At 43.0% G+C, this 24,381-nt stretch overlaps 1 protein-coding gene across 1 annotated transcript in view; it reads left to right on the forward strand.

Annotated features, from left to right (window-relative positions):
- Positions 1 to 10,429: 10,429 nt before the first annotated feature.
- MAP2K1 (mitogen-activated protein kinase kinase 1) overlaps positions 10,430 to 24,381 on the forward strand; it is an 80,284-nt gene continuing 66,332 nt past the window's right edge. Inside the window, exon 1 of the mRNA XM_059372327.1 lies at positions 10,430 to 10,513. Within this exon, the coding sequence (XP_059228310.1) occupies positions 10,434 to 10,513 (80 nt within the window). The 5' untranslated portion in view covers positions 10,430 to 10,433. The remainder of the gene's footprint in view (positions 10,514 to 24,381) is intronic.

Raw genomic sequence — 24,381 nt, forward strand, 5'->3', positions numbered from 1 at the left:
ATCTTTGTGCATATCTCTGTTTATTTTCCTAAAATAAATTCCCAAATTTAGACTGTAGGCATTATGGACTTTACATGAAATTTCTTCTTCTTTTTTTCTGTTAACAGTTATACACTGAGTTTGAATGATATCTAGATTTACCATTTTCTAAGTTTGGCCCCAAATTCACAGAACTCAAAAAAAGTGTGGATCTGTCCAAATATACTGAACTTATATGCCAAATATGTTTTGACATCCCTTGACACTGAAGGTATCAAAATCAGAGAAAATGATATTAGAAAAGGAAAAAAAAATCACGTGTTGTTATTTATGGCATTACCAACATCTTTAATGTGTTTATAATTGGAGATACTTGGAAATATCACAGCTGGGGGCCCTTGAGTCTCTTGATCTCACAGTCATGGGTTCAAGCCTCACATTGGGTGTGGAGCCTACAGAAAGAAAGAAAAGAAAGAGAAGAGAAGAGAGGGGAAGAGAAGAAAAGGAAAGGAAAGGAAAGAAAATAAAAGAAAACATCATAGCCAAACAGACTTACCTGATGACTCTTAAACAAAGCTAATTTGGTGGTGCCTGGCTGGCTCAGTGGGTAGAGCATACACTCTTGATCTCAGGATCTTGAGTTCAAGGTCCACATTGGGCATAGAGCTTAGTTAAAAAACAACAACAACTATTTTTACCTATCAGCTATTTGGCAAAATACCAAGACTCTTAAAAGATCATTGAACAGGAAATCAGGAGACATGTCCCTGTTCTAACCCTAACTAGTTACATGACCTTGAAGTATACCACTGAATCCTCTGAGGCTGTGTGCCCATTTCTAGAAGGGATAAAATGGGGTGATTGGACGCCATGTCTTTTATGGTCCAGCTGAAATTCTAAAAAGAACTCAGTATCCCATTCTCTGTATGCAGAAACCCCAGGTCAGATGCCAGTCTAGGATCTAGTTACAAAGATCTATCTATTCAGGGGCACCTGGGTGGCTCAGTCGGTTAAGAGGCTGCCTTCGGCTTGGGTCATGATCCCAGGGTCCTGGGAGCCAAGCATGGGGCTCCCTGCTCTGCAGGGAGTCTTCTTCTCCCTCTTCCTCTGCCTGCCACTCTGCTACTTGTGCTCTCTTTCTGTCTGTTAAATAAAGTAAAATCTTAAAAAAAAAAAAAAGATCTATCTATTCAGAGAAAGCACACACAGGAGCAAGGATAAGGGGCCATTTGGTTTAGTAGTAATTATAATGACACTACATGCTATCATTATAATAACAAAAACAATACTTTGTATTTTATGAGGCTGAACAATTAAAACAGTTGGCACACCACAGAGATTCTTTGCTCCTTGGGAAATACATACAACTCCAAAATACATTGATGTGTCAATAATTATAGCTCAAGATATCATAAAATTTATATAATCCCAGGGCTACATGTCAGGCACAGTTCATTGTTGAAGATGAAACTCTTTTCAGGAAAATTCTCAGCTTTCTGCAAGCTGACCTGGCCTTTAAGCAAGAATGTGAATTATAAAAAGATTGCCAGTCAGATGTTAGGATGGTTATGCCTGTGGAGGCCCTATATACTCTTATCACAGCTCCCAGATCACTGGAGATCAAATGGTCACTCTTCATCTTAAATTTCCTGCTTGTAATCTTTGCTAAGCACTTGGCAGGAAAAGGTGATGCAGGGTTTTTCTGTTGAGTAGAGAAAAGCATGAAAAAAAGAAAAGAAAAAGGCCAATGATGACAAGCATTCAAATGAATGTCCTAGGAAAGAGATTTGCTTAATCTCAGATCAGATTTGAGAAAAAGAATATCCGGGATCCTGGATTGTGATTCCAAAGGAAGTCCAGACTTCCTTTTCCACAGCTGCCCTGTAGGAAGCTGGTAAGTCCCGGGTATATCTTCTTTCACTGTGCTACCCAAGAGTGAAAAGCAAAGTAGCACATCTCTCGGATGCCAAGCCAGGGTGAGGTCCCTGCCCGCACTCCCCTCCAAAAAAAGCGACAGATCTGACATCCTGTCTGGTTGAAGCCACATCCTTAGAGAGCAATTGCATTGCATCATTCCTCACCTTGCTGAGGCCTCTTTTCCTTTAAATGAAGGGCAAGTGACCATTAAAAGTGGTTCCCAAAATAACCCAGTGGTTTCATTGCATTTGGAATGTCCGACAACCAGAACTGAGGAAGCGGATGTACCTAGTCTGAAGGGGGCGGAGGTGGCTGCGAGGCGGGGGTAGGGTAGTGTGTTACCCTTGGCACTATGACCCTTTGCTCGGTTACTCGGTAGGAACAGCTGCCAAACTCACAGGAGCTTACAAATCTAGACAATGGATTCTATTTCTTAGCTATTTTTTTAAACCATTGAAGAATGAGCCCCACCCTGAACAAATGAATTATAGGCAAAGTTAATGTTGGTAAAATTGGCCTTTGATAACGAATCAGAGTTCACTTTTGGCTAAAGAGTAGGAAACTGTTGTATTAAGGAGAAGAACGTGGAAGGTTGAATTTTTTCATATAGAATAACTTCTACTTGCAATACCTTGGCATTTTAAAAAATTTTTAATGGTTTTTTTAAGAGAGAGAGTGTGGGGGAGGAGCAGAGGGCAAGGAAAAGAGGAAATCTTTTTTCTTTCTTTCTTTTTAAAAAAAAAGAAAGGGAGAGAGAGAGCATGTGCGTGTGAACTGGGATAGGAGTACAGAGAGAGGAGAGAGAGAACCCCAAGCCAACTACCCACTGAGCACAGAGCCCAACTCAGGGCTTGATCTCACAACACTGAGAAAATGACCTGAGCCAAAATCAACAGTTGGACACTTAGCTGACTGAGCCAACCAGGTGCCCCAATACCTTGGCACTTTTTATTTTGAACCTCCCAACTGAATTTTTCATAAGTAAATAAACACTTAATTTGTAAGGAACAAATCTGGACTTGCCTCTAAAATAAAGCTCATAAATTGATAAAGTTCATTGATCCTATAATATCAACCACATGTGAGTATGGCTAAGCTAAACACCAGACTCTGTAATGTAAACAGAAGTTTATTGTTCAGTAGTGTATCTTGAATGGTTTTTAATTTCCTCTCTACACTTTTCTAGTTTTGTTTTTTTTTAAGATTTTATTTATTTATTTGACAGAGATCACAAGTAGGCAGAGAGGCAGGCAGAGAGAGGGAAACAGGCTCCCTGCTCAGCAGAGAGCCCTATACCGAGCCCTATTCCAGGACCCTGAGATCATAACCTGAGCCAAAGGCAGAGGCTTAACCCACTGAGCCACCCAGGTGCCCCTTCTACTTTTTCCCCCCACATATTACACTGGAATTAGTTATATACTTTCTATTTATTTTTAAAGATTTTATTTATTTATTTGACACAGAGAGAGATCAAAAGTAGGCAGAGAGGCAGGCAGAGGGGGAAGCAGGCTCCCCACTGAGCAGAGAGCCTGATGCGGGGCTCAATCCCAGGACCACAACAAGATCATGACTTGAGCTGAAGGCAGAGGCTTAACCCACTGAGCCATCCAGGTGACCAGTTATTTATTTTTTTTTAAACCCATTTGAAACAAAAAAACCCCAAGATGTTAAGAAGATATAATATTTTAAGATGATAAAAAGCTTTATTACTCTTTCGATCTAAAGATCAAAACAAAACACATTTTGGTTAGTCTGACCTATTTTCTGAGAAAAAAAAGGTTTTATCATGATTTCTTTTTTAAATCCTAGCTTTATTAAGATATTTATTAAGATATAATTGACATGTAACATTCTGTTAAGTTTAAGGCCTACATGGGGCGCCTGGGTCTCTTTCTCTCTGTCAAATAAAGAAATAAAATCTTCAAAAAAAAAAAAAAGTTTAAGGCCTACAGCTGCCGATTTGATGCATTTGTATATTGCAAAATGATTACCACCACAGCATTAGTTAACACCTTCATTCTGTCATATAATTACCATTTCTTTTTTGTTATGAGAATATTTAAAATTTGCTGTCTTAGCAACATTCAAATATGTAATATAGTATTGCTAGCTATAACCACCATACTATACATTACATCCCCAGAACTTGGTAATCTTATAACTGGTAGTTTGTAACTTTCAATCAGTTATCTTCCTATTTCCCCCTCATCCCAGTCTCTAGTAACCACCACTTTATTCTCTATTTCTTTGAGTCTGGCTTTTTTAGATTTCACCTAAAAGGTTTCACACAGTATTTTTCTTTCTCTGTCTGACTTATCTCACTTAGTGTAATAGCCTCATGGTCCATCCATGTTGTAAATGTCAGGATTTCTTTTTTCTTGTGACTGGATAATATTCCATTGTGTATACATACCACATCTTCTTTATGCATTCAGCCACTGACAAACACTTGGGCTGATCCCGTGTCTTGACTATTGTGAATAATACTGCAATGAACATGGGAGGGAGCTCAATTATCTCCTTGAAATCCTGATGTCAGTTCCTTTGGATAAATACCCAGAAGTGGGATTGCTGGGTCATATGGTGGCTTTATTTATTTTTTAATTTTGACTTGATAATTAATTTATTTTTGAAGAACCTCCATAGTGTTTTCCATACTGGCTGTATCAATTTGCATTCCCACCGACAGGATACAAGGGTTCCCTTTTCTCCATACCCTGCCAATGCTTGTTATCACTTGTCTTTTTGATGACAGCCTTTCTAACAATATCTCATTGTAGTTTTGATTTGCATTTTCCTGATGATTAGTAATGTTGAGTGAATTTCTTTTTCTTTTCTCTTGTAATTGTTTTATTGAAGGGTAACATATATCCAGAAAAGTACATAAATCATAAATGGGATACACTTGTATAACCTACACCCAGATCAAGAAAGCAAACATTAGGGGCACCTGGGTGGCTTGGTGGGTTAGGCCTCTGCCTTCAGCTCAGGTCGTGATCTCAGGGTCTTGGATCTAGCCCCTCATCGGGCTCTCTGCTCAGTGGGGAGCCTGCTTCCCCCCCTTCTCTCTGCCTGCGTCTCTGCCTACTTGTGATCTCTGTCAAATAAATAAATTAAATTAAATTAAAAAAAGAAAGCAAACATTATTAGCACCCCAAAAGCCCCATTTGACTCACCTGCCTATTACTCTGCTCCATAAGGATGACCACTATCCCAGCTTCTAACACCATAGATTAGGTTTGCCCATTTTGTACCACATATATTTTTTACATATATATATGTACATATTACTTCTTTTTGTCTAACTTTTACTCAACAGGATGTTTGTGAGACTCATTCATATTGTTGCAAGTAGCCATATTCTATTTTCACAAAGCTATAGAGTATTTCATTGCAGGGAATTACCGCAGCTTATCCATTTATGACTGATGGACATTTGGGTTGTTTCCCTGATAACGATTACAGATAGTGTTACTATGAACATTCTTGCACATGTTTTCCGAAGAACGTATATATTGATTTTTCTACATATATGCTTGGGAGTAGAATCTCTGAGTCATGGGGTAGAAGTAAGTTCAACCTTAGTAGATAATGTCAAACAGTTTTTCCAACTGATTTCACACATTATTACTCCCACCTTTGGGGTGAAAGTCCTCTTCTAGTTGCTCTAAATCTTAACAAGATTTGCTATTATTTATCCTATTCAATTTATTTATTTTTAAAAAGATTTTATTTATTTATTTGACAGACAGAGATCACAAGTAGGCAGAGAGGCAGGCGGGGGGGCGGGCGCGGTGGTGGGGCGCAGGCTCCCCACTGAGCAGAGAGCCTGATGCAGGGCTTGATCTCAGGACCCTGAGATCAGGACCTGAGCTGAAGGCAGAGGCTTAATCCACTGAGCCACCCAGGCACCCCATCCTTTTCAACTTAGCCAGAATAGTGGATGTGGTATCATTGTGTGTGTGTTTTTTATTGTGGTAAAAACATACATAAAGTTTTTACCATTTTGACCATTTTTTCTCAAAAGATTTATTTATTTTTAAAGATTGTATTTATTTATTTGACAGAGAGATCACAAGTAGGCAGAGAAGCAGGCCGGGGCGGCTGGGGGCCAGCCGGTGCGAAGCAGGTTCTCTGCTGAGCAAGGAGCCTGATGTGGGGCTCGATCCCTGGTCCCTGAGATTATAACCTGAGCAAAGGCAGAGGCTTAACCCACTAAGCCATGCAGGTGCCCCAAAAGATTTATTTATTTTTTAAGAGAGAGAGAATGTACAGGAGGGAGGGGCAGAAGGAGAGGGAAAGACAGAGTCTTTTTTTTTTTTTTAATTTTGCAGTCTGTTTCCCCACTTTATTATCTTTATATTTTTATTATTAACATATAATGTATTATTTGTTTCAGGGGCACACGTCTGTGATTTATCAGTCTTACACAACCCAGAGAGCTCACCACAACACATACCCTCCCCAATGTCCTTCACCCAGCCACCACATCCCCCTCACGCCCCCCTCCAGCAACCCTCAGTTCATTTCCTAAGATTAAGAGTCTCTTATGGTTTGTCTCTCTCTCTGGTTTCATCTCGTTTCATTTGGAAAGGGAGAGTCATAAGTAGACTCTGTGCTGAGCGCAGAGCCCGACTTAGGGCTTGATCTCAGGACCCTGAGATTACAATCTGAGCTCAAATCAAGAGTCATATGCTTAACCAACTGTACCACCCAGGCACCCCACCATTTTGACCACTCTAAAGTGTACATTTTAGTGAAAATAAGTACTTACATTGTGATTTTCAGTTCCCTCATAACTAAGAAAGTTCAGCATCTTTTCATGATTATTTGTTTTGGGGCTTTTTTGGTGTTTTAAAAAATTTATTTATTTATTTGATAGAGAGATCACAAGTAGGTAGAGAGGCAGACAGAGAGAGAGGGGGAAGCAGTCTCCTCGCTGAGCAAGGAGCCTGATGTGGCACTCAATCTTAGGACTCTGGGATCATTACCTGAGCTGAAGGCAGAGGTTTAAGCCACTGAGCCATCCTCTTTTCATGATTATTAACCATTTGGATATTTTCTTTTATTAAGGGTCTGTTCAAGTCTTTTGCCCATTTTTCTATTGGATTGTTTGTCTTTTTCTTGTTTATGTGTAAGAGGTTTTTTTTTTTTTTTAATTTTTAAGAAGGGTTTTATTTATTTATTTGATACAGAGAGAGGACGCAAGAGAGCTTACAAGCAGGGGGAGCTGCAGGCAAAGGGAGAGAGAGAGACGGAGGCTCCCCGCTGAGCAGATAGCTTAATGTGGGACACAATCCCTGGACCCTAGGACCTGAGCTGAGCTGAAGGCAGATGCTTAACCAACTGAGCTATCCAGCCTCCCTCTGTGTAGGAGTTTTTATATATTATGGACAAGAGGTTTCCCCCCAACATATGAATTGTAAATGTCCTCTCTATTTTTACCCTTTTTGAAGGTCAGAAGTAACTAATATTAATAGAGTCCAATTTATTGTATTTTTCCTTTATGATTTGTTTTTTGTGTCTTCTTTAAGAAAGCTTTGCTGAGGTGCACCTGGCTGGCTCAGTCATTAGAGCATGTGACTCTTGATCTCCAGGTTGTGAGTTCAAGCCCCAGGTTGGGCGTAGAACTTACTTAAAACCAAAAAAACAAACCCCAAATAAACAAAAAACTCCTAAAAAATAACCCCCCCCAAAACTTCACCTACCATAATATGAAGATATTCTCCAATATTTTCTTCTAAAAGCTTTATTTAGTTCTATAATCCATCTAGAGTTGATTTGTTATGTCTGGTGTGATATAGGGATTAAGACTTACTTTTCTCTTATGGAGAGTCAATTGGCCCATCACCATTTGTTTAAAAGATCATCCTTTCCCCCACTGCACTGTATTATCATCTTTGCCAAAAATTAGGTGATCAAATATGGGTTTGTTTTCAGACTCTTTATTCTTCCCCACTTGTCTACTTGTCTGTCCTTATGCTAGTGCCATACTGCTTTAAATACTCAGATGGATCTCAATATCTGGTAGCATAGATCTTCCAGTTTTGTTCTTCAAGCTCTCTCGGCTATTCTTGGCTCCTTCCCCTGGATTTCATCGTTGGTGTTGTTGCTTTAATAACAGCTTTATTAAGAGACAATACATATATACCATATAATTTGCTCATTTAAAGTGTATAATACAATGGTTTTAATAAATTTACAGAGACGAGCAACCATCACCACAGTCAATTTTAGGACATTTTCATCACCTTAGAAGAAACTCAGGCACTTAAGCTCTCATTTTACTGTCCCAAGTTCATCTGCCCTACCAAGCCCGAAACAATCACTAGTCAACTCTCTGTCTCCATAGATTTGCCTATTCTGGACATTTCCTCTAAATGGGATCATACAATATGTGACATTTTGTGACTGACCGCTTTCACTTAACATCATGTTTTCAAAGTCATTCATGCTGTAGCATGGATCAGCCCTTCATTCCTCTTCATGGCTGAGTAATATTCTGTTGTATGGGTATGTCACCTTTTGTTCACCCATTCATGATTTGATGGAAATTTGGGTTGCTTCCACTCTTTGGCTATCATGAATAATGCTTCCATAAACATCTGTGTGTAAGTTTTTGTATGGATATACTTTTTTCATTTCTCTTGAGCATATAGTTAGGGGTAGAATTTCTGAGTCATACAGTAACTATATTTAACTGGAGGAATTGCCAGACTGTTTCCCAAATTGTCTGCACTACTGTACATTCCCATATTAATGTTAAAAATTTTTAAAATGTTTTTAATTAAGTTATATGGATTATAAAAAATTCAGACAGTACCAAGGACTACAAAATGAAGAGGAAACCTTATTCTCTTTATATACAGCAAACACCTGGGTGGCTGACACACTGCTCTGGACCAGCAGGTGCAGGTGCTTAGTTTGTTCTGCATACTTAATACCTTTAGGACTGAATAGAGGGGGGGAAGAGAGGGATTGAATATTTGTTTGTTTGTTTATGAGAGGGGAGAGAGACAGAGCAGGGGTGGGGCAAAGGGAGAGGGAGAGACTCTCAAGCAGGCTCTACTTCCAGAGTGGCAATGGATACTGGGGATCCCATGACCCCCGGCCACAAGATCATGACCCGAGCAAAAATCAAGGGTCTTATGCTTAACCAACTGAGCCACCCAGGCACCCCTGAATTTACATTAAAAAAAAAAAATCTATGGTACCTCTTTTACTTTTTTAAGCTCTTTATTCATCTTATTTCTTTAAGTTTCATATAACTGGGATTATTGGTTTAAAGGTTGTTTTTTTGTTTTGTTTTGTTTTTTTAGAGGGGGGTTTTCAAGGCTTTAAAATATATTATCAATCTGCTCTCAAAAAAGGTTGCCCAGGGCGCCTGGGTGGCCAGTTGGTTAAGCACTGCCTTAGGCTCAGGTCATGATCCCAGGGTCCGGGAATCGAGTCTCACATTGGGCTCCCAGCTCCATGGAGAGTCTGCTTCTCCCTCTGACCTTCTCCCCACTCATGCTCTCGCTCTCTCTTCCTCAAATGAATAAATAAAATGTTTAAAAAAAAAAAAAGGTTGCCCAATTACAATCTCATCAGTAATCTCATCAGTACCCTCATCAGTAGATCAATAGTGTGTAATACAATTTCATATACATCTATTTGCTAGTTTGTTAGGCTCAAGGAGTGTTTTGACAAGTTTTCGAGTTCCTTAGGCTCCCTCTCTTCTAGAAATGAGAAGTCTTTCCTTACTCATTTTATTATTTCATCTCCTTCAACGTGATTCGGCCCGGGGAGGGCGCTCCGGTCACCGCAGAAGAGGAGACAGCCCGGCGTCCCGCCACGTGAAACCCACCTTAGCTCGGTGAATCAGGACGCACGACCTCCTTTCCTGGTGGGTCCACCTGAGTGCCGCGTGGCAGCAGAGGGCGCTGTGGAGCCAGCGCCGGACCCCGCCCCCAGGGCAGCACGCCGCGCCCCCGTGACGTATTTCCGCGTCATCTGCCGCCTAGGCGTACTCCCATTGGCTGTCGGCGAGGCAATAGGGGCGGAGCCGAGTGGGTGTGTGGAAAGCGCAGCAGCCCCGGTGGAGGGGCGAGGCTTTCCTCTTTCCCGCCCCTGCTCCGCTCTCCATTCCCTCCCTGGGACGGCTGCGCCGAGCGGCTGGAGCGCGGCGCCGGTGGCGGCGGTACTTTCCGCGCTGAAGCTGGAGCAGGGCTGTGGCGGTGTCGATCGAGCCTGAAGGACGGGTTGACTGAGGGAGAGAGGGAGGGAATCCCGGGCTGCCGAGCTGCGCCGGCGGGGAAGCCCTTCGATTCGCTGCGCGCCAAGGCGAGCCCCAGGCGAGAGGGTCGGGGGTCCCCAGAGACCGCCAGCGGCCCCTTGGCGTTGACTGGACCACGCGGGGCGCGCCTCCCGAAGGCAGCCCCGGGGCTCGCGACCCCTACTTGGCCCTGCGCGGCGGGCGTGGGGCAGCTCAGAGGGAGGAAGCAAGAGAGGGGCCGCCCTCCCCTCGGAGTTAGAAGCGCCTTCCCTGGTCCAGAATGCCCAAGAAGAAGCCGACGCCCATCCAGCTGAACCCGGCCCCCGACGGCTCCGCGGTTAACGGGACCAGCTCGGCGGAGTAAGTCTGGGGTGGGCGGCGAGCGCCGGTCCGGGCTGCAGAGGCCACTGCTGGGGTGTAGGAGCCCAGGCGGGTGTGCGCGGCGCGCCGGGCTCCTCTCGGGTTCGTCACGTACGTTTCAGGCTGGCAGGGGCGAGGAACTCCCGGCCGCCGAGGTATCGGTGACTAAGCACAGATTGTGCTCCTGACTCAGACCCGTCAGTGGACCCAGCGAGCCTCAATATTCCCCCTCTCCTGACCCTTGCAGTCATCCTTGGCCACTGGCCATTCACTTTCTCCCCCTGAAAGATAAAAACTGGTTCATCTCCCGTAACCCCACCCCCCCAACCCCGAGCTGTTTTCCCCAGATCGTCTGGGATCGTGGCCTGCGAAGGGGAGAAGGGAGCAAATGTCCTGGAAAAAATTGAGATCGCATCTGCGTCTTTTAGACCGGCTCGGGGTATGGAGAGTGGAGTTGGGACGAGCAAGCGGCGTCCTCACCTTTGTGCTTGACACCTGTGGGCCGGGAGTGCAGCCTCGTTGCCGCGGCTGGCTGGCTGGCTGGCTGGCTGGCAGGGGCGTGTGCGCACCGGTATCCCGGTGGCTTTTCTCTCGCCGACTTCGGGGCCTCTGGGTCCTTGGCCTTCTTCCTGGAAACTATCTTGTCTCCAAGGGAGCCGCTTTCCTCTTCTTCGTCTCACTCTTCATTCATTAACAAATCCCTCCTCACCAGTGACTCTCCTGGCTTTCCGTATTTTACCATGAGCCCTAAACTGACCTGAGACGTGAACACCGTAGCCATGAAAACCAGCGCAAGGTGCTCCATCTCCGCAGCTTCCAGTGTGGCTCAGAAGCCGGCACTTTATCTCATTAAACAGGGATGAGGGCGCTTTCGTGGGGTGTTTCCGAACTCCCACAACTCTTTTTGCGCCCTTAATAGGGAACAAGACTGTTAGGGAGAGAGATCCGGCCAGCTGGAGAATTAACCAGAAAAGATTTGGTTCGTAATCTTTATTTGCACACTGGAGATGTATGGAAGCTAGCTGATGAAATGAATGGAGTAGGCCTGAACTGTCTGCCCTTTGGTGATTTCTATAACCTTCCCTTCTCTCTTCAGATTTTAATAGCCTGGGGACCTGCTGGCTTGAAGACTCTCTTCATCCCTGTAATGATCGCAAGGCCAGTGGAGGACCTGTGTTGTGAACTCAGTTAGTTTCCTCAGACCTGTTCCCAACAGATGCTCTTCAGTTACTGTCATGGCTCTTCTGTGTGATATTGACTTGGACAGGTCAGATTCTATGCAGAATAGTTATTCAGGCTTACTTTACCCCTTTAAAACAAATTGACATCCCCCCAGCACAGGGCAGGACAACTTTTGACCATAGTGCCTGGTTGAATGTTGTGGCCTGACCATCCTGCCCTTATTTGATTTGGAGGTAGGTACTTAGTGGAAGTACCTGTTGTCATCTCTTGTTAATTGTGGCGCCACACCTGTGTTCTTTGCAAATGGGAGGAATCTCATTAAAAAATACAGGGGCGCCTGGATGGTACAGTTAAGCGTCCTACTCTTGGTTTCAGCTGGGGTCATGCGTGCTCTCGGGGTCCTAGTATCGGATCTGAGTTGAGATCAATGAAGAGTCTGCTTGGGAATTTTTCTCTCTCTCTGCTCCTCATGCTGCCTCTCTAAAATAAATAAATCTTTAAAAAAAGAAAAAATACAGGCAGAAAAAGAATACTCTGTAGTTGGTGGCAGAAAAGTTTGGTGGGACTGGGAGATTCTCAGCAGTGGTTAGGAGGTTGGTCTCTGGAATCAGGCTAAGTTTGAAGCCTGCCTCTTTTACTTTGTGGTTTTGTGATCTGGGACAAGTATCATTCTTATCTTAAAGATACAGCTTAGGTTTAGTTTTGTCATCTGTAAAAATGGAGCTAATGATAGAACCTACTTAGGGTAGTTTTGAAGGTTAAATGAGCTAATACGTAGTAAACGTCCCATAAATGTTAGCTTCTGGTGCCTTTGCCACTGGATGGATGTTGAGAAAGCTGAAGGAAACTAGAAGGTAATTTCCATTCGTGGTGGTGGATATGTGTGTTAAGGTGCCTTTGCTTCTGGATAAGCGAATCCCCACAATTGCTTAGTTTTTTGTGCCATCTGCATCTACCTCCATGACTCATTGCTGTGTTACAATAGGAGGCATCTTTGTGTAGGCTGCCTGAGACAAACAGGGACTGTTCCCCTACATTTCCTGGCACTAAAGGGAGGAAAGCTGTACACATATTCATCTTTCACCTTCGAGAGTGTTTCTCAAGTGAGGCTGCTGTACTCGTGATTTCTGTGATTAGACCAGGGCATGGTTTGAACATTATCATGTCATGTAAACTAGGAAGCAAAAAAAAAAATAAATAAATAAAAAAAATAAATCCGTTGACATAAAGGATCTCTTGGTACTAACTTGGCAAGGTTGTTTCTCCTCTCTGGCTCCTTGGCACTTGGGATTTACCTCTAACTTAGCACTTAATGTATTCGGATGGAGCTGGGTGCATGGACCTGAAGTTTATGCAAGTTGCCAGGGTCCTTGGAAAAAAAAGAGTGCAAAAGTACCTTTTTTGCAAATTTTTGCAAAAATGTCTGAGTGTACTGCATGGGTACTAAGCGTTAGTATGAAATAAATTGGAAATAAGATAATATCAGCCCCCTGTTTCAAATGTTTTCACGGTTCCGTTGCAGTTAGAATGAAATCCAGACTCCTACTGGGCTGTGAGACCCAGAGATCTGCCCCCTGTGGCAGCACCCCCCATCTCTTTAACCACATTTCCTGCTGCTTCTTCCTTCCACCATTCTAGTCCTCTTTCACTTCCTCCTGGGGATGGTCTGTACCCCCTCCAGGCCCTTACACATGCTGTTCCCTTAGCCTAGAATGAATCATCCCTTCCTCTTCCCAATCTGGGAAGGAAGTAATCATCATCTCTACCTAAATGCCATTTCCTCTGAGGTGTTCACAGACCACCTTATCTCTAAGGGAGGTCACTTTCCCTGTCATCTGTTTTTTTTTGTTTGTTTTTTTTTTTTGTTTTTTAAAGACAGGGCATTTAAGAGTGCCTTTCTTTCTTTCTTTTTTTAAAAGTAGGTTCCACTTAAATTGGGCCCCCTTGTGGGGCCCAAATTCATGACTCTGTGATCAGGAGAGTTGCATGCTTCACATACTGAGCCAGCTACGACCCCATCACCTGATTTTTTTTTTTTTTTCATGACATTCATTCACTGTCTATAATTTTTTACTAGGATATCTTAAATATCTCTCTTTTTTGTACACCATAAACTGTAAGGTTAGTACTGCCTTTTTTTTTCTTTTTTTTTTTTCAAAATTTCACTTATTTATTTGACGGAGAGATCACAAGTAGGCAGAGAGGCAGGCAGAGAGAGAGAGGGAAAGCAGGCTCCCTGCTGAGCAGAGAGCTGGGGCTCTATCCCAGGACCCTGGGATCATGACCCCCGCCGAAGGCAGAGGTGTAACCTACCAAGCCACCCAGGCACCCTAGTACTGCCTTTTTCTGATTCAGTGTTCTGTAAGTAGTCCCTGGGACACAGTAGCTGGCATATAGTAAGTGCAAATATGCTTGAGTAAAACAGTGAGAGTCTTGAATTTCTAATATTTGCACAATGTGTTTAACACATCTTTTTGTACTTTTTCATTTATTTACCCCTTTGCTGTCATTTCCCTCTCCCCATTTCCTTTTCTTTCACAGGCTCTCACCCACTCTAGGGTATTTAATATTTGGTCTTACAGTTCCACCCATTTTTTGGTATGTATGTACCTTTGGGAGGTAGATGGTATTGTTTTGTGTGTTTCTGTGCAGAGAGTGCTGAATGCGATTGTGCTGTTACTCTGCCTTAAGAAGGGAGATCCTGCCATTTGTGACAACATGGATGAACCTGGAAGACATATTAAATGAAATAAGCCAGACAGAGATGAAAAAAAAAAAATACTGTGTGATCTCACTTACATGTGGAATCTAAAAAAAGGGGGAGAATAAGTCAAAACAGAGAGTAGATAGGTGGTTACCAGGGGTGGAGAGATGGGGGTATTGGTCAGAGGATACAAAGCTGTAGTTAATGTAGGATAAATAAGCCTAGAGATCTAATGTACAACATGGCGGCTATAGTTAATACCAGTGTATTAAATACTGGAGATTTGGTAACATAGTAGATTTCAGGTGCTCACATAAACCAAAAAATGTTAACTATGTAAGGAAATAAATACTTTTGTTAATTAGCTTGACTATAGTAATTGTTTCTCTGTATGTGTATCAAAGCTCACGTTGTACGCCCTAAATATATTCAGATTTTATAAAAATTACTGTTGTGCTGTAAATACGCTTTAGTTGGGATAGATTAGGTTATACTGAGGTTACAAACAACCAGAAAATCAGTAGTTGAACACACTTGCAGGTCAGTGGGAGTCTCTGTTCATTGGATTCCATTAGGGATCTAGGCTTATGGAGGTACCATCTCAGAAATATGCTCATGTGAGAAGGGCATCTTGTGAATCACATTCTGGCTCCTAAAGTTTTTGTTGAGAAGTGACAGGTCGCTTTTGCTCCCATTTTATTGGCTGGAGCAAATCATACGGCTGTGCTGACCTTCAAAGGAGCAGGGGCTTCTTAGAAGGAGAACCAGGAATATTTAAACAGAAGCAATGACCACCCCGAGCTTTTCTTCCAGTTTGTCTTTACTTTTTTTTTTTAAACAAAATACCATGTTTCTGACCTATTCATGATGCTACATGATACTATTAATTATTTGTCTTGTTTGCAGAGCAGTCTTGGACATGTACCACATTTTACTTATTGTTCTATGTCAATTCCCCTAGAATGAGACAACTGTTTTCAGCCTTTTGCTGCATCAGACAGTACGGTCATGACCATCCTTGTGCATGGCTCCCTTTGGACCCTTGTGAGAGTTCCCTATGGGGTGTACTCAAATGGGATTGCTTGGGGTGTGTCTCCTACCATGTGTCTCCTACCTTGATGAGGCACTTGCTTTATCTCCTTGTTTCTGAAAGAACACTTTTTTGTTTAAGATTTTATTTATTTATTATTTATTTATTTTTAAAAAGTTTATTTATTTATTTGACAGAGAGACAGCAAGGAACACAAGCTGGGGGAGCGGGAGCGGGAGAGGGAGAAGCAGGCTTCCACTGAGCAGGGAGCCCAGTATGGGGCTCTATCCCAGAACCTGGGATGGTGACCTGAGCCAAAGGCTGTTGCCTAACGACTGAGCTGTCCAGGTGCCCCTAAGATTTTACTTTAAAGTGATCTCCACACCCAACATGGGGCTTGAACTCACAACCCTGATATCAAGAGTTGCATGCTGTACCAACTAAGCCAGTCAGGTGCCCCTTAAAGAGCACTTCTCATCTCCATGAGGAAAAGCTTGAGCCCTGAGAAGAAATCCCAGCATAGGGCATTTCCCAAAATGTCACTTTCTGGTTGACTTCAAGCAAGTCCTTTGTACTTCCTGACTCTTTTGTTTCCTTATGTATTCAGTGGAAGGGGGGGCCTTACAGAATCTTGACCTTAATGGCCTATGGGGTCCCACCCTATCACCCTGCCCCCCTCACACACCTGCCATTCAGCCCCACTGTACACTGGTATCTGGTCCACGGTAGGTGGTGCACATTCCCACCTCAGAGCTCTTGCATTTGGCATTCCATCTACCTGGAAGCTCTTTAAAAAAACTTGCTTCCTCACGTCCTTCAGAACTCTGTCTGCAAAAATGTCTCTTCACGGAGGTCGTCCTTGTTCACTCTGTGTAGTCTGTAACACAGCACTTCCTGTCTCTGCCCCTTTGCTGTGCCCAGTTTTTCCTCAAGCACTTAACCACTAACTAACATGGCATGGTGTGTATTCCTCTGTGGTCCCTGCCCGGCTAATGTGGAAGCTTCACGAAGGTGGGGGCTTGGCTTTGCTCCTTGGCCAGTGAATAGAACAGTGTCTGCTCTTCAGTAGACACCTGCTGATGAAATGAAGCATTCCTACCCCGAATGAGTATTAGGAAGATTAAGCAAGGTAACTCATGTAAAACTCATGTAAAAGAGCTTTGAAGGCCATGAAGTGGGGAAGAAACGGAGGGTGCGTTGCTTGGCGTTGGTGGCACCCATAGATTTTGGCTTTCGAACGGTTTCACCATAACCCTAAAACATGCAGATTGACTTCACAATTGCGCTCGGAGCATAGTTCCTAGCATCAGCACTTCCGCCAGGTTTGTCTGGGACGCACATCTGTTAGGATGTGAAGGCCCTTCAGGAAGGGGACAGCAAGGTTATGACAGGTTGATGTGCTTTTCGGGGGTCTCCGATGGCCTTTTTGGGTTGTGTACCATGATCACGAGGAGCCTTTCAAGTGGTTTTGACTCATTTTGTAGTTTTGAACTTGGATGTGTCTCCCTCTTTGTTGCTGCAGTAATGAATACTGGTGCTGTCATTTGAGAACAGCCACAGGTGAATAGTCTGCGGTCTTGGGAGGAATGCCTGTGCTGTTGTCATAGCGGATACAGAAAGGGCACACAGATTCCTGCAGATGACTTCATCATGGCAAGGAGATGTGGGGGGTACTTGTTTGAACATAAACGCTTAGAACATTCTACTTTCATGAACTTGTTCGTCTTTGAAAGAAAGGGAGAGGATACGTCAGTAGAGTAGGCATTGGCCCTGTCTTCCCCATCTAGTTTGATTTTTCTCTCTCCCAGTTCACCTGTTGTGGTCCGCATTGACCCCTTTACTGTCTTCCCTTCACACCAGCAAATTGCTTCCTACCTCTGTCTGGTCTTGCTCACATGGTTTTTTTGTCTGGAATGCCCTCTGCTTTTCTGTGTGATTGTATTTTTGTTTTATATTTGCCACCACACTTCAGCGTCTGTGAGGGCAGAGACCATGACTATCTTGTGTACTGATCTTTCTCCAGCATCTAGCAAGGTGCCTGGAATCAGTGAGTGCTGTCTGTCTTTCAAAACCTGGCATAAATTTCATCTCCACGTATACATCTAGGTAATCCTGTGATTATATAGTGTTTTCTGAATAACTCCATGTTATTCTACGACTTGTCTTCAAGACTTAAACTGCTTCTTAATTGCTAATCTTGGCTCTATCATTGAACTTTACTGAGCCTCAGTTTTCCTTATTAGGAAAGTAAGGATGATAATGTAACAAACCTGTGAAGAAGGCAGGCAGATAAGCATAATCTGAAATAATGTATATGAAAGCACTTTATCATTACTGGAATGCTCTTCAAGGGGGAAGTGTTGTTAGTGATGCCCCTTTGAATTCTTCCTTCTCAGAAAGCTGTTATCTTTTGCTCTTAATACCAAATTACAAATGTTGATAAAATCATGTTAATTTGGGCATTTTATATGCTGCCTGTCTTTTAAAATCTAAGCCAGATCTGCATCTAATCAAGCGTTGAGACCTAACTTCCTGTTTACAACAAATGCAGGGACAGAGGAACAAGTTAAATGACACCAGGAGGAAACCATCTGACAAATCCAGGACGTGGAACGTTCTCTATGACAACTGACTTAGTCTTTCTAGAAAGTCAGTGTCATGGGCAAAAGCAGGGGGAGTGGTGTGGTTCTAGAGTAACAGACTGGGGTGCCTGGGTGGCTCAGTGGTTTAAGCCGCTGCCTTCGGCTCAGGTCATGATCTCAGGGTGCTGGGATCGAGTCCCGCATCGGGCTCTCTGCTCAGTGGGGAGCCTGCTTCCCTCTGTCTCTCTCTGTCTGCCTCTCCATCTACTTGTGATTTCTCTCTGTCAAATAAATAAATAAATAAAATCTTAAAAAAAAAAAAATAGAGTAACAGACTGAAGACACATGCTAACCAAATGTAATGCATGAACCTCAGGTGGATGCTGAATCAAAAATGAAATAGTGACCAAATGTGTTCTTGGCACAATTTGGGAAATTTGAATAGAGAATTATTAATTTTTTAGCTGTTATGTATTATTATGTAGGAAAAAGTTCTTCATAGGTGATACATGAGACTCACTTTGAAATGGTTCAGGAAAAAATGCACATACACACATAGATAAAGCAAATGAAGCAAATTGTCTGCAGTTGTTTAGTTGGTTAGTTTATGAGTTTCCCTGTTTTATTCTTTCCATTTTTCTGTATGTTTGGAAAAATTCATAATAAATACTTGAGTTCCCAGAGAACAAAATTCATCCTGAGTCTTTTTTTTTTTTAAAGATTTTATTTATTTATTTGACAGAGAGAAATCACAAGTAGATGGAGAGGCAGGCAGAGAGAGAGAGAGAGGGAAGCAGGCTCTCTGCTCAGCAGAGAGCCCGATGCGGGACTCGATCCCAGGACTCTGAGATCATGACCTGAGCCGAAGGCAGCGGCTTAACCCACTGAGCCACCCAGGCGCCCCCATCCTGAGTCTTAAGCCCTTTTTATTTATTTTATTTTATTTTTTTAAATTTTTATTTTTTTTTTTTTTAAGATTTTATTTATTTATTTGAGAGAGAGACAGTGAGAGAGAGCATGAGCAAGGAGAAAGTCAGAGGGAGAAGCAGACTCCCCGTGGAGCTGGGAGCCCGATGCGGGACTCGATCCCGGAACTCCGGGATCATGACCTGAGCCGAAGACAGTCGTCCAACCAACTGAGCCACCCAGGCATCCCTATTTTTTTAAAATTTATTTTATCTTTTTTAAAGATTTTTATTTATTTATCAGAGAGAGAGGGGGAGAGAGCGAGCACAGGCAGACAGAATGGCAGGCAGAGGGAGAAGCAGGCTCCCTGCTGAGCAAGGAGCCCGATGTGGGACTCGATCCCAGGACCTGAGCCGAAGGCAGCTGCTTAACCAACTGAGCCACCCAGGCGTCCCCCTTTTTAATGTTAACTCACATTTTCTCTTAACCCTTTTGTACTTCTGGTCTATGTTGTGTAATGAATATAACATTAAATAGTATCATTTTAAAATCATAATGCTTTCTTATTCACTAAGTGTGCCTTTTATGTCTTTTTTTTTTTAAAGATAATTAAAAAAAAATATTTTATTTATTTATTTTACAGACAGATCAGAAGGCGGCAGAGAGGCGGGCAGAGAGAGAGAGGAAGGGAAGCAGGCTCCCTGCCAAGCAGAGGGCCCGATTTGGGGCTCGATCCCAGGACCCTGGGATCATGACCTGAGCTGAAAGCAGAGGCTTTAACCCACTAAGTCACCCAGGCGCCCCCCCTTTTGTGTCTTTTTCCCTTAACTTGATTAGGGCCATACCTTTTTGGACCCCTGTGTTTATAACACTGCTGATACGGTTAATCATTTTTGGTAGATTGAACAAAACCAAAGTAGTGTTTGTGTAAATTTATTTTTAAGAATTTGTTTTATTTTTTTTAAGATTTTATTTATTTATTTGACAGAAATCACAAGTAGGCAGAGAGAGAGGAAGAGAAGCAGGCTCCCTGCTGAGCAGAGAGCCAGCTTGATCCTGGGACCCCAGAATCATGACCTGAGCCGAAGGCAGAGGCCTTAAGCCACTGAGGTGCCCCTATTTATTTTTTAAAAAGATTTATTTAGGGGGGCGCCTGGGTGGCTCAGTGGGTTAAGCTGCTGCCTTCGGCTCAGGTCATGATCTCAGGGTCCTGGGATTGAGTCCCGCATCGAGCTCTCTGCTCAGCAGGGAGCCTGCTTCCCTCTCTCTCTTTCTGCCTGCCTCTCCGACCACTTGTGATTTCTCTCTGTCAAATAAATAAATAAAATCTTAAAAAAAAAAAAAAAAGATTTATTTAGGGGCAGATCCTGGGCTGTTCAGTCAGGTAAGCGTTTGCCTTCAGCTCATGTCCTGATCTCAGGGTTGTAGGATCCAGCTGCACATTAGGCTCCCTGCTCAGCAGAGAGTCTGTGTCTCCCTCTCTCTCTGACCCTCCTCCCCGCTTGCGCTCACTCGCACGCTCGCTCGCTCTCTCTCTCTCTTGCACTCAAAAAAAAAAAAAAAAAAGATTTATTTATTTATTTATTTTAGAGTGTGGGGAGCGGGAGGAAGAGAGTGTCTTAAGCATATTTCCATGCTGGATGCAGAGCCTGTCGTGGGGCTGGATCCCACGGAGATCAAGACCCCAGCTGAAATCAGGAGCTATCAGATTCAAACTGATTGCAATACTCAGGGAGCCCAAAATTTCGTTTAAACAATGAAACTGGGGCACCTGGGTGGCTCATTTGGTTGAGCATCAGACTCTTGTTTTGGTTTAGTCATGATTTCAGTGTCCTGGGATTGGGCCCCATGTGGGGCTCAGTGCAGAGTCTGAGATTCTTTCCCTCTCCCTCTCCCACCCCTTCTGCTCCTCCCTCCCTTCAAATAAAGAAATAAAATCTAAAGGGGCGCCTGGGTGGCTCAGTGGGTTAAGCCGCTGCCTTCGGCTCAGGTCATGAGCTCAGGGTCCTGAGATCGAGTCCCGCATCCAGCTCTCTGCTCAGCAGGGAGCCTGCTTCCTCCTCTCTCTCTCTCTGCCTGCCTCTCTGCCTACTTGTGATCTCTCTCTGTCAGATAAATAATAAAATATTTAAAAAAAAAATAATAAAATCTAAAAAAAAAAAAAATCAAAAATAAACTGACAACCACAAAAAACCTCTTTGCTAGCTTTCCTCGGTATGAATTGGTTCTATTTCCACCATCTTCCCAGGAAGCACAGGTCAAGCAAATGGTGAATGTTTCTGACATGTGGAGAAAACAAACCCTGAGAACCCACAGGCTGGGCAGAAAATGAGGTTGAGCCCGAGAGGAAAGCTTAAAGTCCCAGTTTTGTTTCTGTTTTCTTCCAGAAGCTTCCATTTCTCAAAAATCATCTGTCTTACTGCTGCTTGATTGTTTTTACTTCGTGTCCGGTGTCCTCGTTCTGTTGCCCAAAAGCCTGTGAGATCTGTTTGGAGACTCCAATACCTGTTTGCTGAGTTAACCCCTCCCAGGATGAATGGTGTTTTGTTTTAAAGCAGCAGGTGTTCTCTGGATTCTGGCGTGGCACAGCCTCAAAGAGCTGATCCTGCCTCTGATTTCTCAGTGTAGTTCCCAGGGGCATCCTGCTTTGATGTCAGCAAGGGAGTCAGATTAAGAAGAGGTTACAGCGTGTTAAGAAGAAGTGGAGAAGGGTAATGTGACCTCTTTCCCCCTCACCCCCTTCTTTGAATATTTGTTAACACCTTTTAAAGAAGGAAACTACAGACTTCAAACTTCCCAGTTTAACTTTTTTTTGGACATTCCATTATATATGTGGCTGTGATCAGTTGATGAAGTCTCCCTCTACTCTCCAGTCCCCCTCTCAACTTTTCATGGACATAATCCTCTTGGTTTCGTATATTTTTGGCTGAGTCTGGCTTTATAAATGATATTTTGTTGATGAGGTGGCTTCCAGATTTTGTTTTTTGAAGATTTTATTTATTTGAGAGAGAAGGTGCAGGGGGGTGGGGCGGGAGGAGCAGAGGGAGAGAGAATCTTAAGCAGATTCCCCACTGAGTGCAGAGCCTGATTTGGGGCTCCATCTTGAGACCCTGAGACCCTGAGATAATGACCTGAACTGAAACCAAGAGCTGGGCACTTAACCGACTGCGCCACCCAGGCACCCCCAGATTTTCATTATGTACTGATAGTCTGGCAAATGTTCTGAACCAATTTGTTTTGTTCTGCTTTTAAATTAATTCATACACCAAATCAGAGGCAGTGAACCATGTTGCCGCTGTTTGTTACGTATTAACAGAATATGTTCCAAAAAAAGATGGAACCAATTATATTTAACTGTTTCCTCAAGCTGCAGAAAGGTTTTTTTCCTTCTCCTTTTATTTTTTTAAAGCTCTGATTTTTTGATAGTTTGGTAGGTGGAAAGGGCTCCTTTGAAGGTCAATCTGCTTTACTTAAGGTGTTAGCCAGGCTGTGTTTTTGAAATGGGATTATTTTCTGTATTTCACCAATTCGTTTGAACTAATATTTATTGAATGCTTGATGTAATTTGCTATGCTAGGAGCTGGGGGCAGTTGAGTAAGATTTTCTTTGTCTCTAGGGATTTTAAAACCTCATTAGCAGGCCGGGGAGAGGTCACAGGGGCTCAGGAAGGAAACAAACGGCTGCCGAGGAAGGAAAGTGCCCTGATGTATAAAGAAAGTACTGTCAGAGCTCAAGGAGAGGAGGAAGAAGGCACATCCAGTGGGGGAGATTAGGAAAGCCATCACGGAAGAGATGACATTTGAGCTGGGCCTTGAAGGATAGCTAGGATTTCCATGGGAATGGAGGGGGGCAGGGCATGGCAGGAAGAGAGCAGAGGATGAGTGGCTTCTCATAAGTGGGAAAGCCTGGGATGCCTGGAGGAGCTGGGAAGTAGTTGAGTGCGCTGGTGCATGGGTGCAGGTTGGAGGAGATGAAGCTGGAGAGGTAGGTGGGCTGGTTTTCTGATACCCGCTACATATTTCAAAAAAGTCACATGCAAACTTTTCTTCTCTGATGATTTTTCAAGAGGTATGTCTAAACAGTTTTTATGTGCTTTGTATTTATTTGTTCATTCATGTCTTTTGTTAATCTACCCAGTTACTTGTCTGGTGGTTTGTTGAAGTCCGTATGCTCTGTATTTTAAAGTTTTATCAATTATGTGGCTGCAACGTTGTCTCGGTGAGGTTTTCCTTTTATGTCGTGTTAAGAAAAACATTTTTTTTTTGTCTTTAAAAACATGTCTTTTGTATGAGATAGCCCTACCTTTAGTATTTAGACATATCTCTTCACAACTTTGCTGGAGGATGTGGCTTCTTTGTCTTATAGCCATTTCTTTCTCGTATGGTTAATTCTGTCCCATCTGGAATTTATTAATGTGTTTGGTGTGAGGAATGGGTCTAGTTATTCTCCACAGTGTGTTCTAGTATCTTACAGGAATTTATTAAATATCTATCTATCTATTGTATTTTCAGGTTTACTTTTATTTGGTAGTGGTGGTATTTTGATGTATTTATAAAATTGCCTTTTAACACTTATGTAGTGTTGATACGGTTTTTTTTTTCAGTTTGGTAGGGTTAATGAAAACTTAATTAAAAATTAAAAAATTATTTACTTATTTATTTGTCAGAGAGAGAGAGAGAGAGAACACAAGCAGGCAGAGCGGCAGGCAGAGGCTGAGAGAGAAGCAGGCTCCCCACAGGGCAAGGAGCCCGACGCGGGACTCGATCCCAGGATTCCGGGATCATGACCCGAGCCGAAGGCAGTGGCTTAACCAACTGAGCCACTCAGGCGTCCCTTTTTAAAAAATTTTTTAAAAAGATTATTTATTTGACAGAGATCACAAGTAGACAGAGAGGCAGGCAGAGGAGGTGGGGGAAGCAGGCCTCCCGTCGAGCAGATAGCCCGACTCGGGGGTCGATTCCAGGACCCTGGGATCATGAACCAAGCCAAAGGCAGAGGCTTTAACCCAGACCCAGGCACCCCAAAGATTTTATTTTTTAGTAATCTCTAGACCCAACTTGGGGCTTGAACTCATGACTCTGAGATCAAGTGTGGCATGCTCTACCAACTGAGCCACCCAGGTGCCCCTAATGAAAACTTTAACAACTCTCATCGTGTACCTTTCCATTTATTAATGTCTCTTCTCTCTCTCCTATTATGGTGTTACAGTTTCTTCCGAGTAACTCTAGTGTGTTCTGAGTTAATATTTCAAGGCTTAACATTTTGATGTCATTTTTTTCTTAATGTCATTGTGACTGAACATTTTTCAATTTGTATTTTCTTTTCTTTTAAAAAAATTTTTTTTAAACATTTTATTTATTTATTTGACAGACAGAGATCACAAGTAGGCAGAGAGGCAGGCAGAGAGAGAGGAGGAAGCAGGCTCTCCACGAAGCAGAGAGCCCGATGCGGGGCTCAATCCCAG

Source organism: Mustela nigripes, chromosome 13 (assembly GCF_022355385.1).
Source record: "Mustela nigripes isolate SB6536 chromosome 13, MUSNIG.SB6536, whole genome shotgun sequence".
NCBI classification, from domain to species: Eukaryota; Metazoa; Chordata; class Mammalia; order Carnivora; family Mustelidae; genus Mustela; species Mustela nigripes.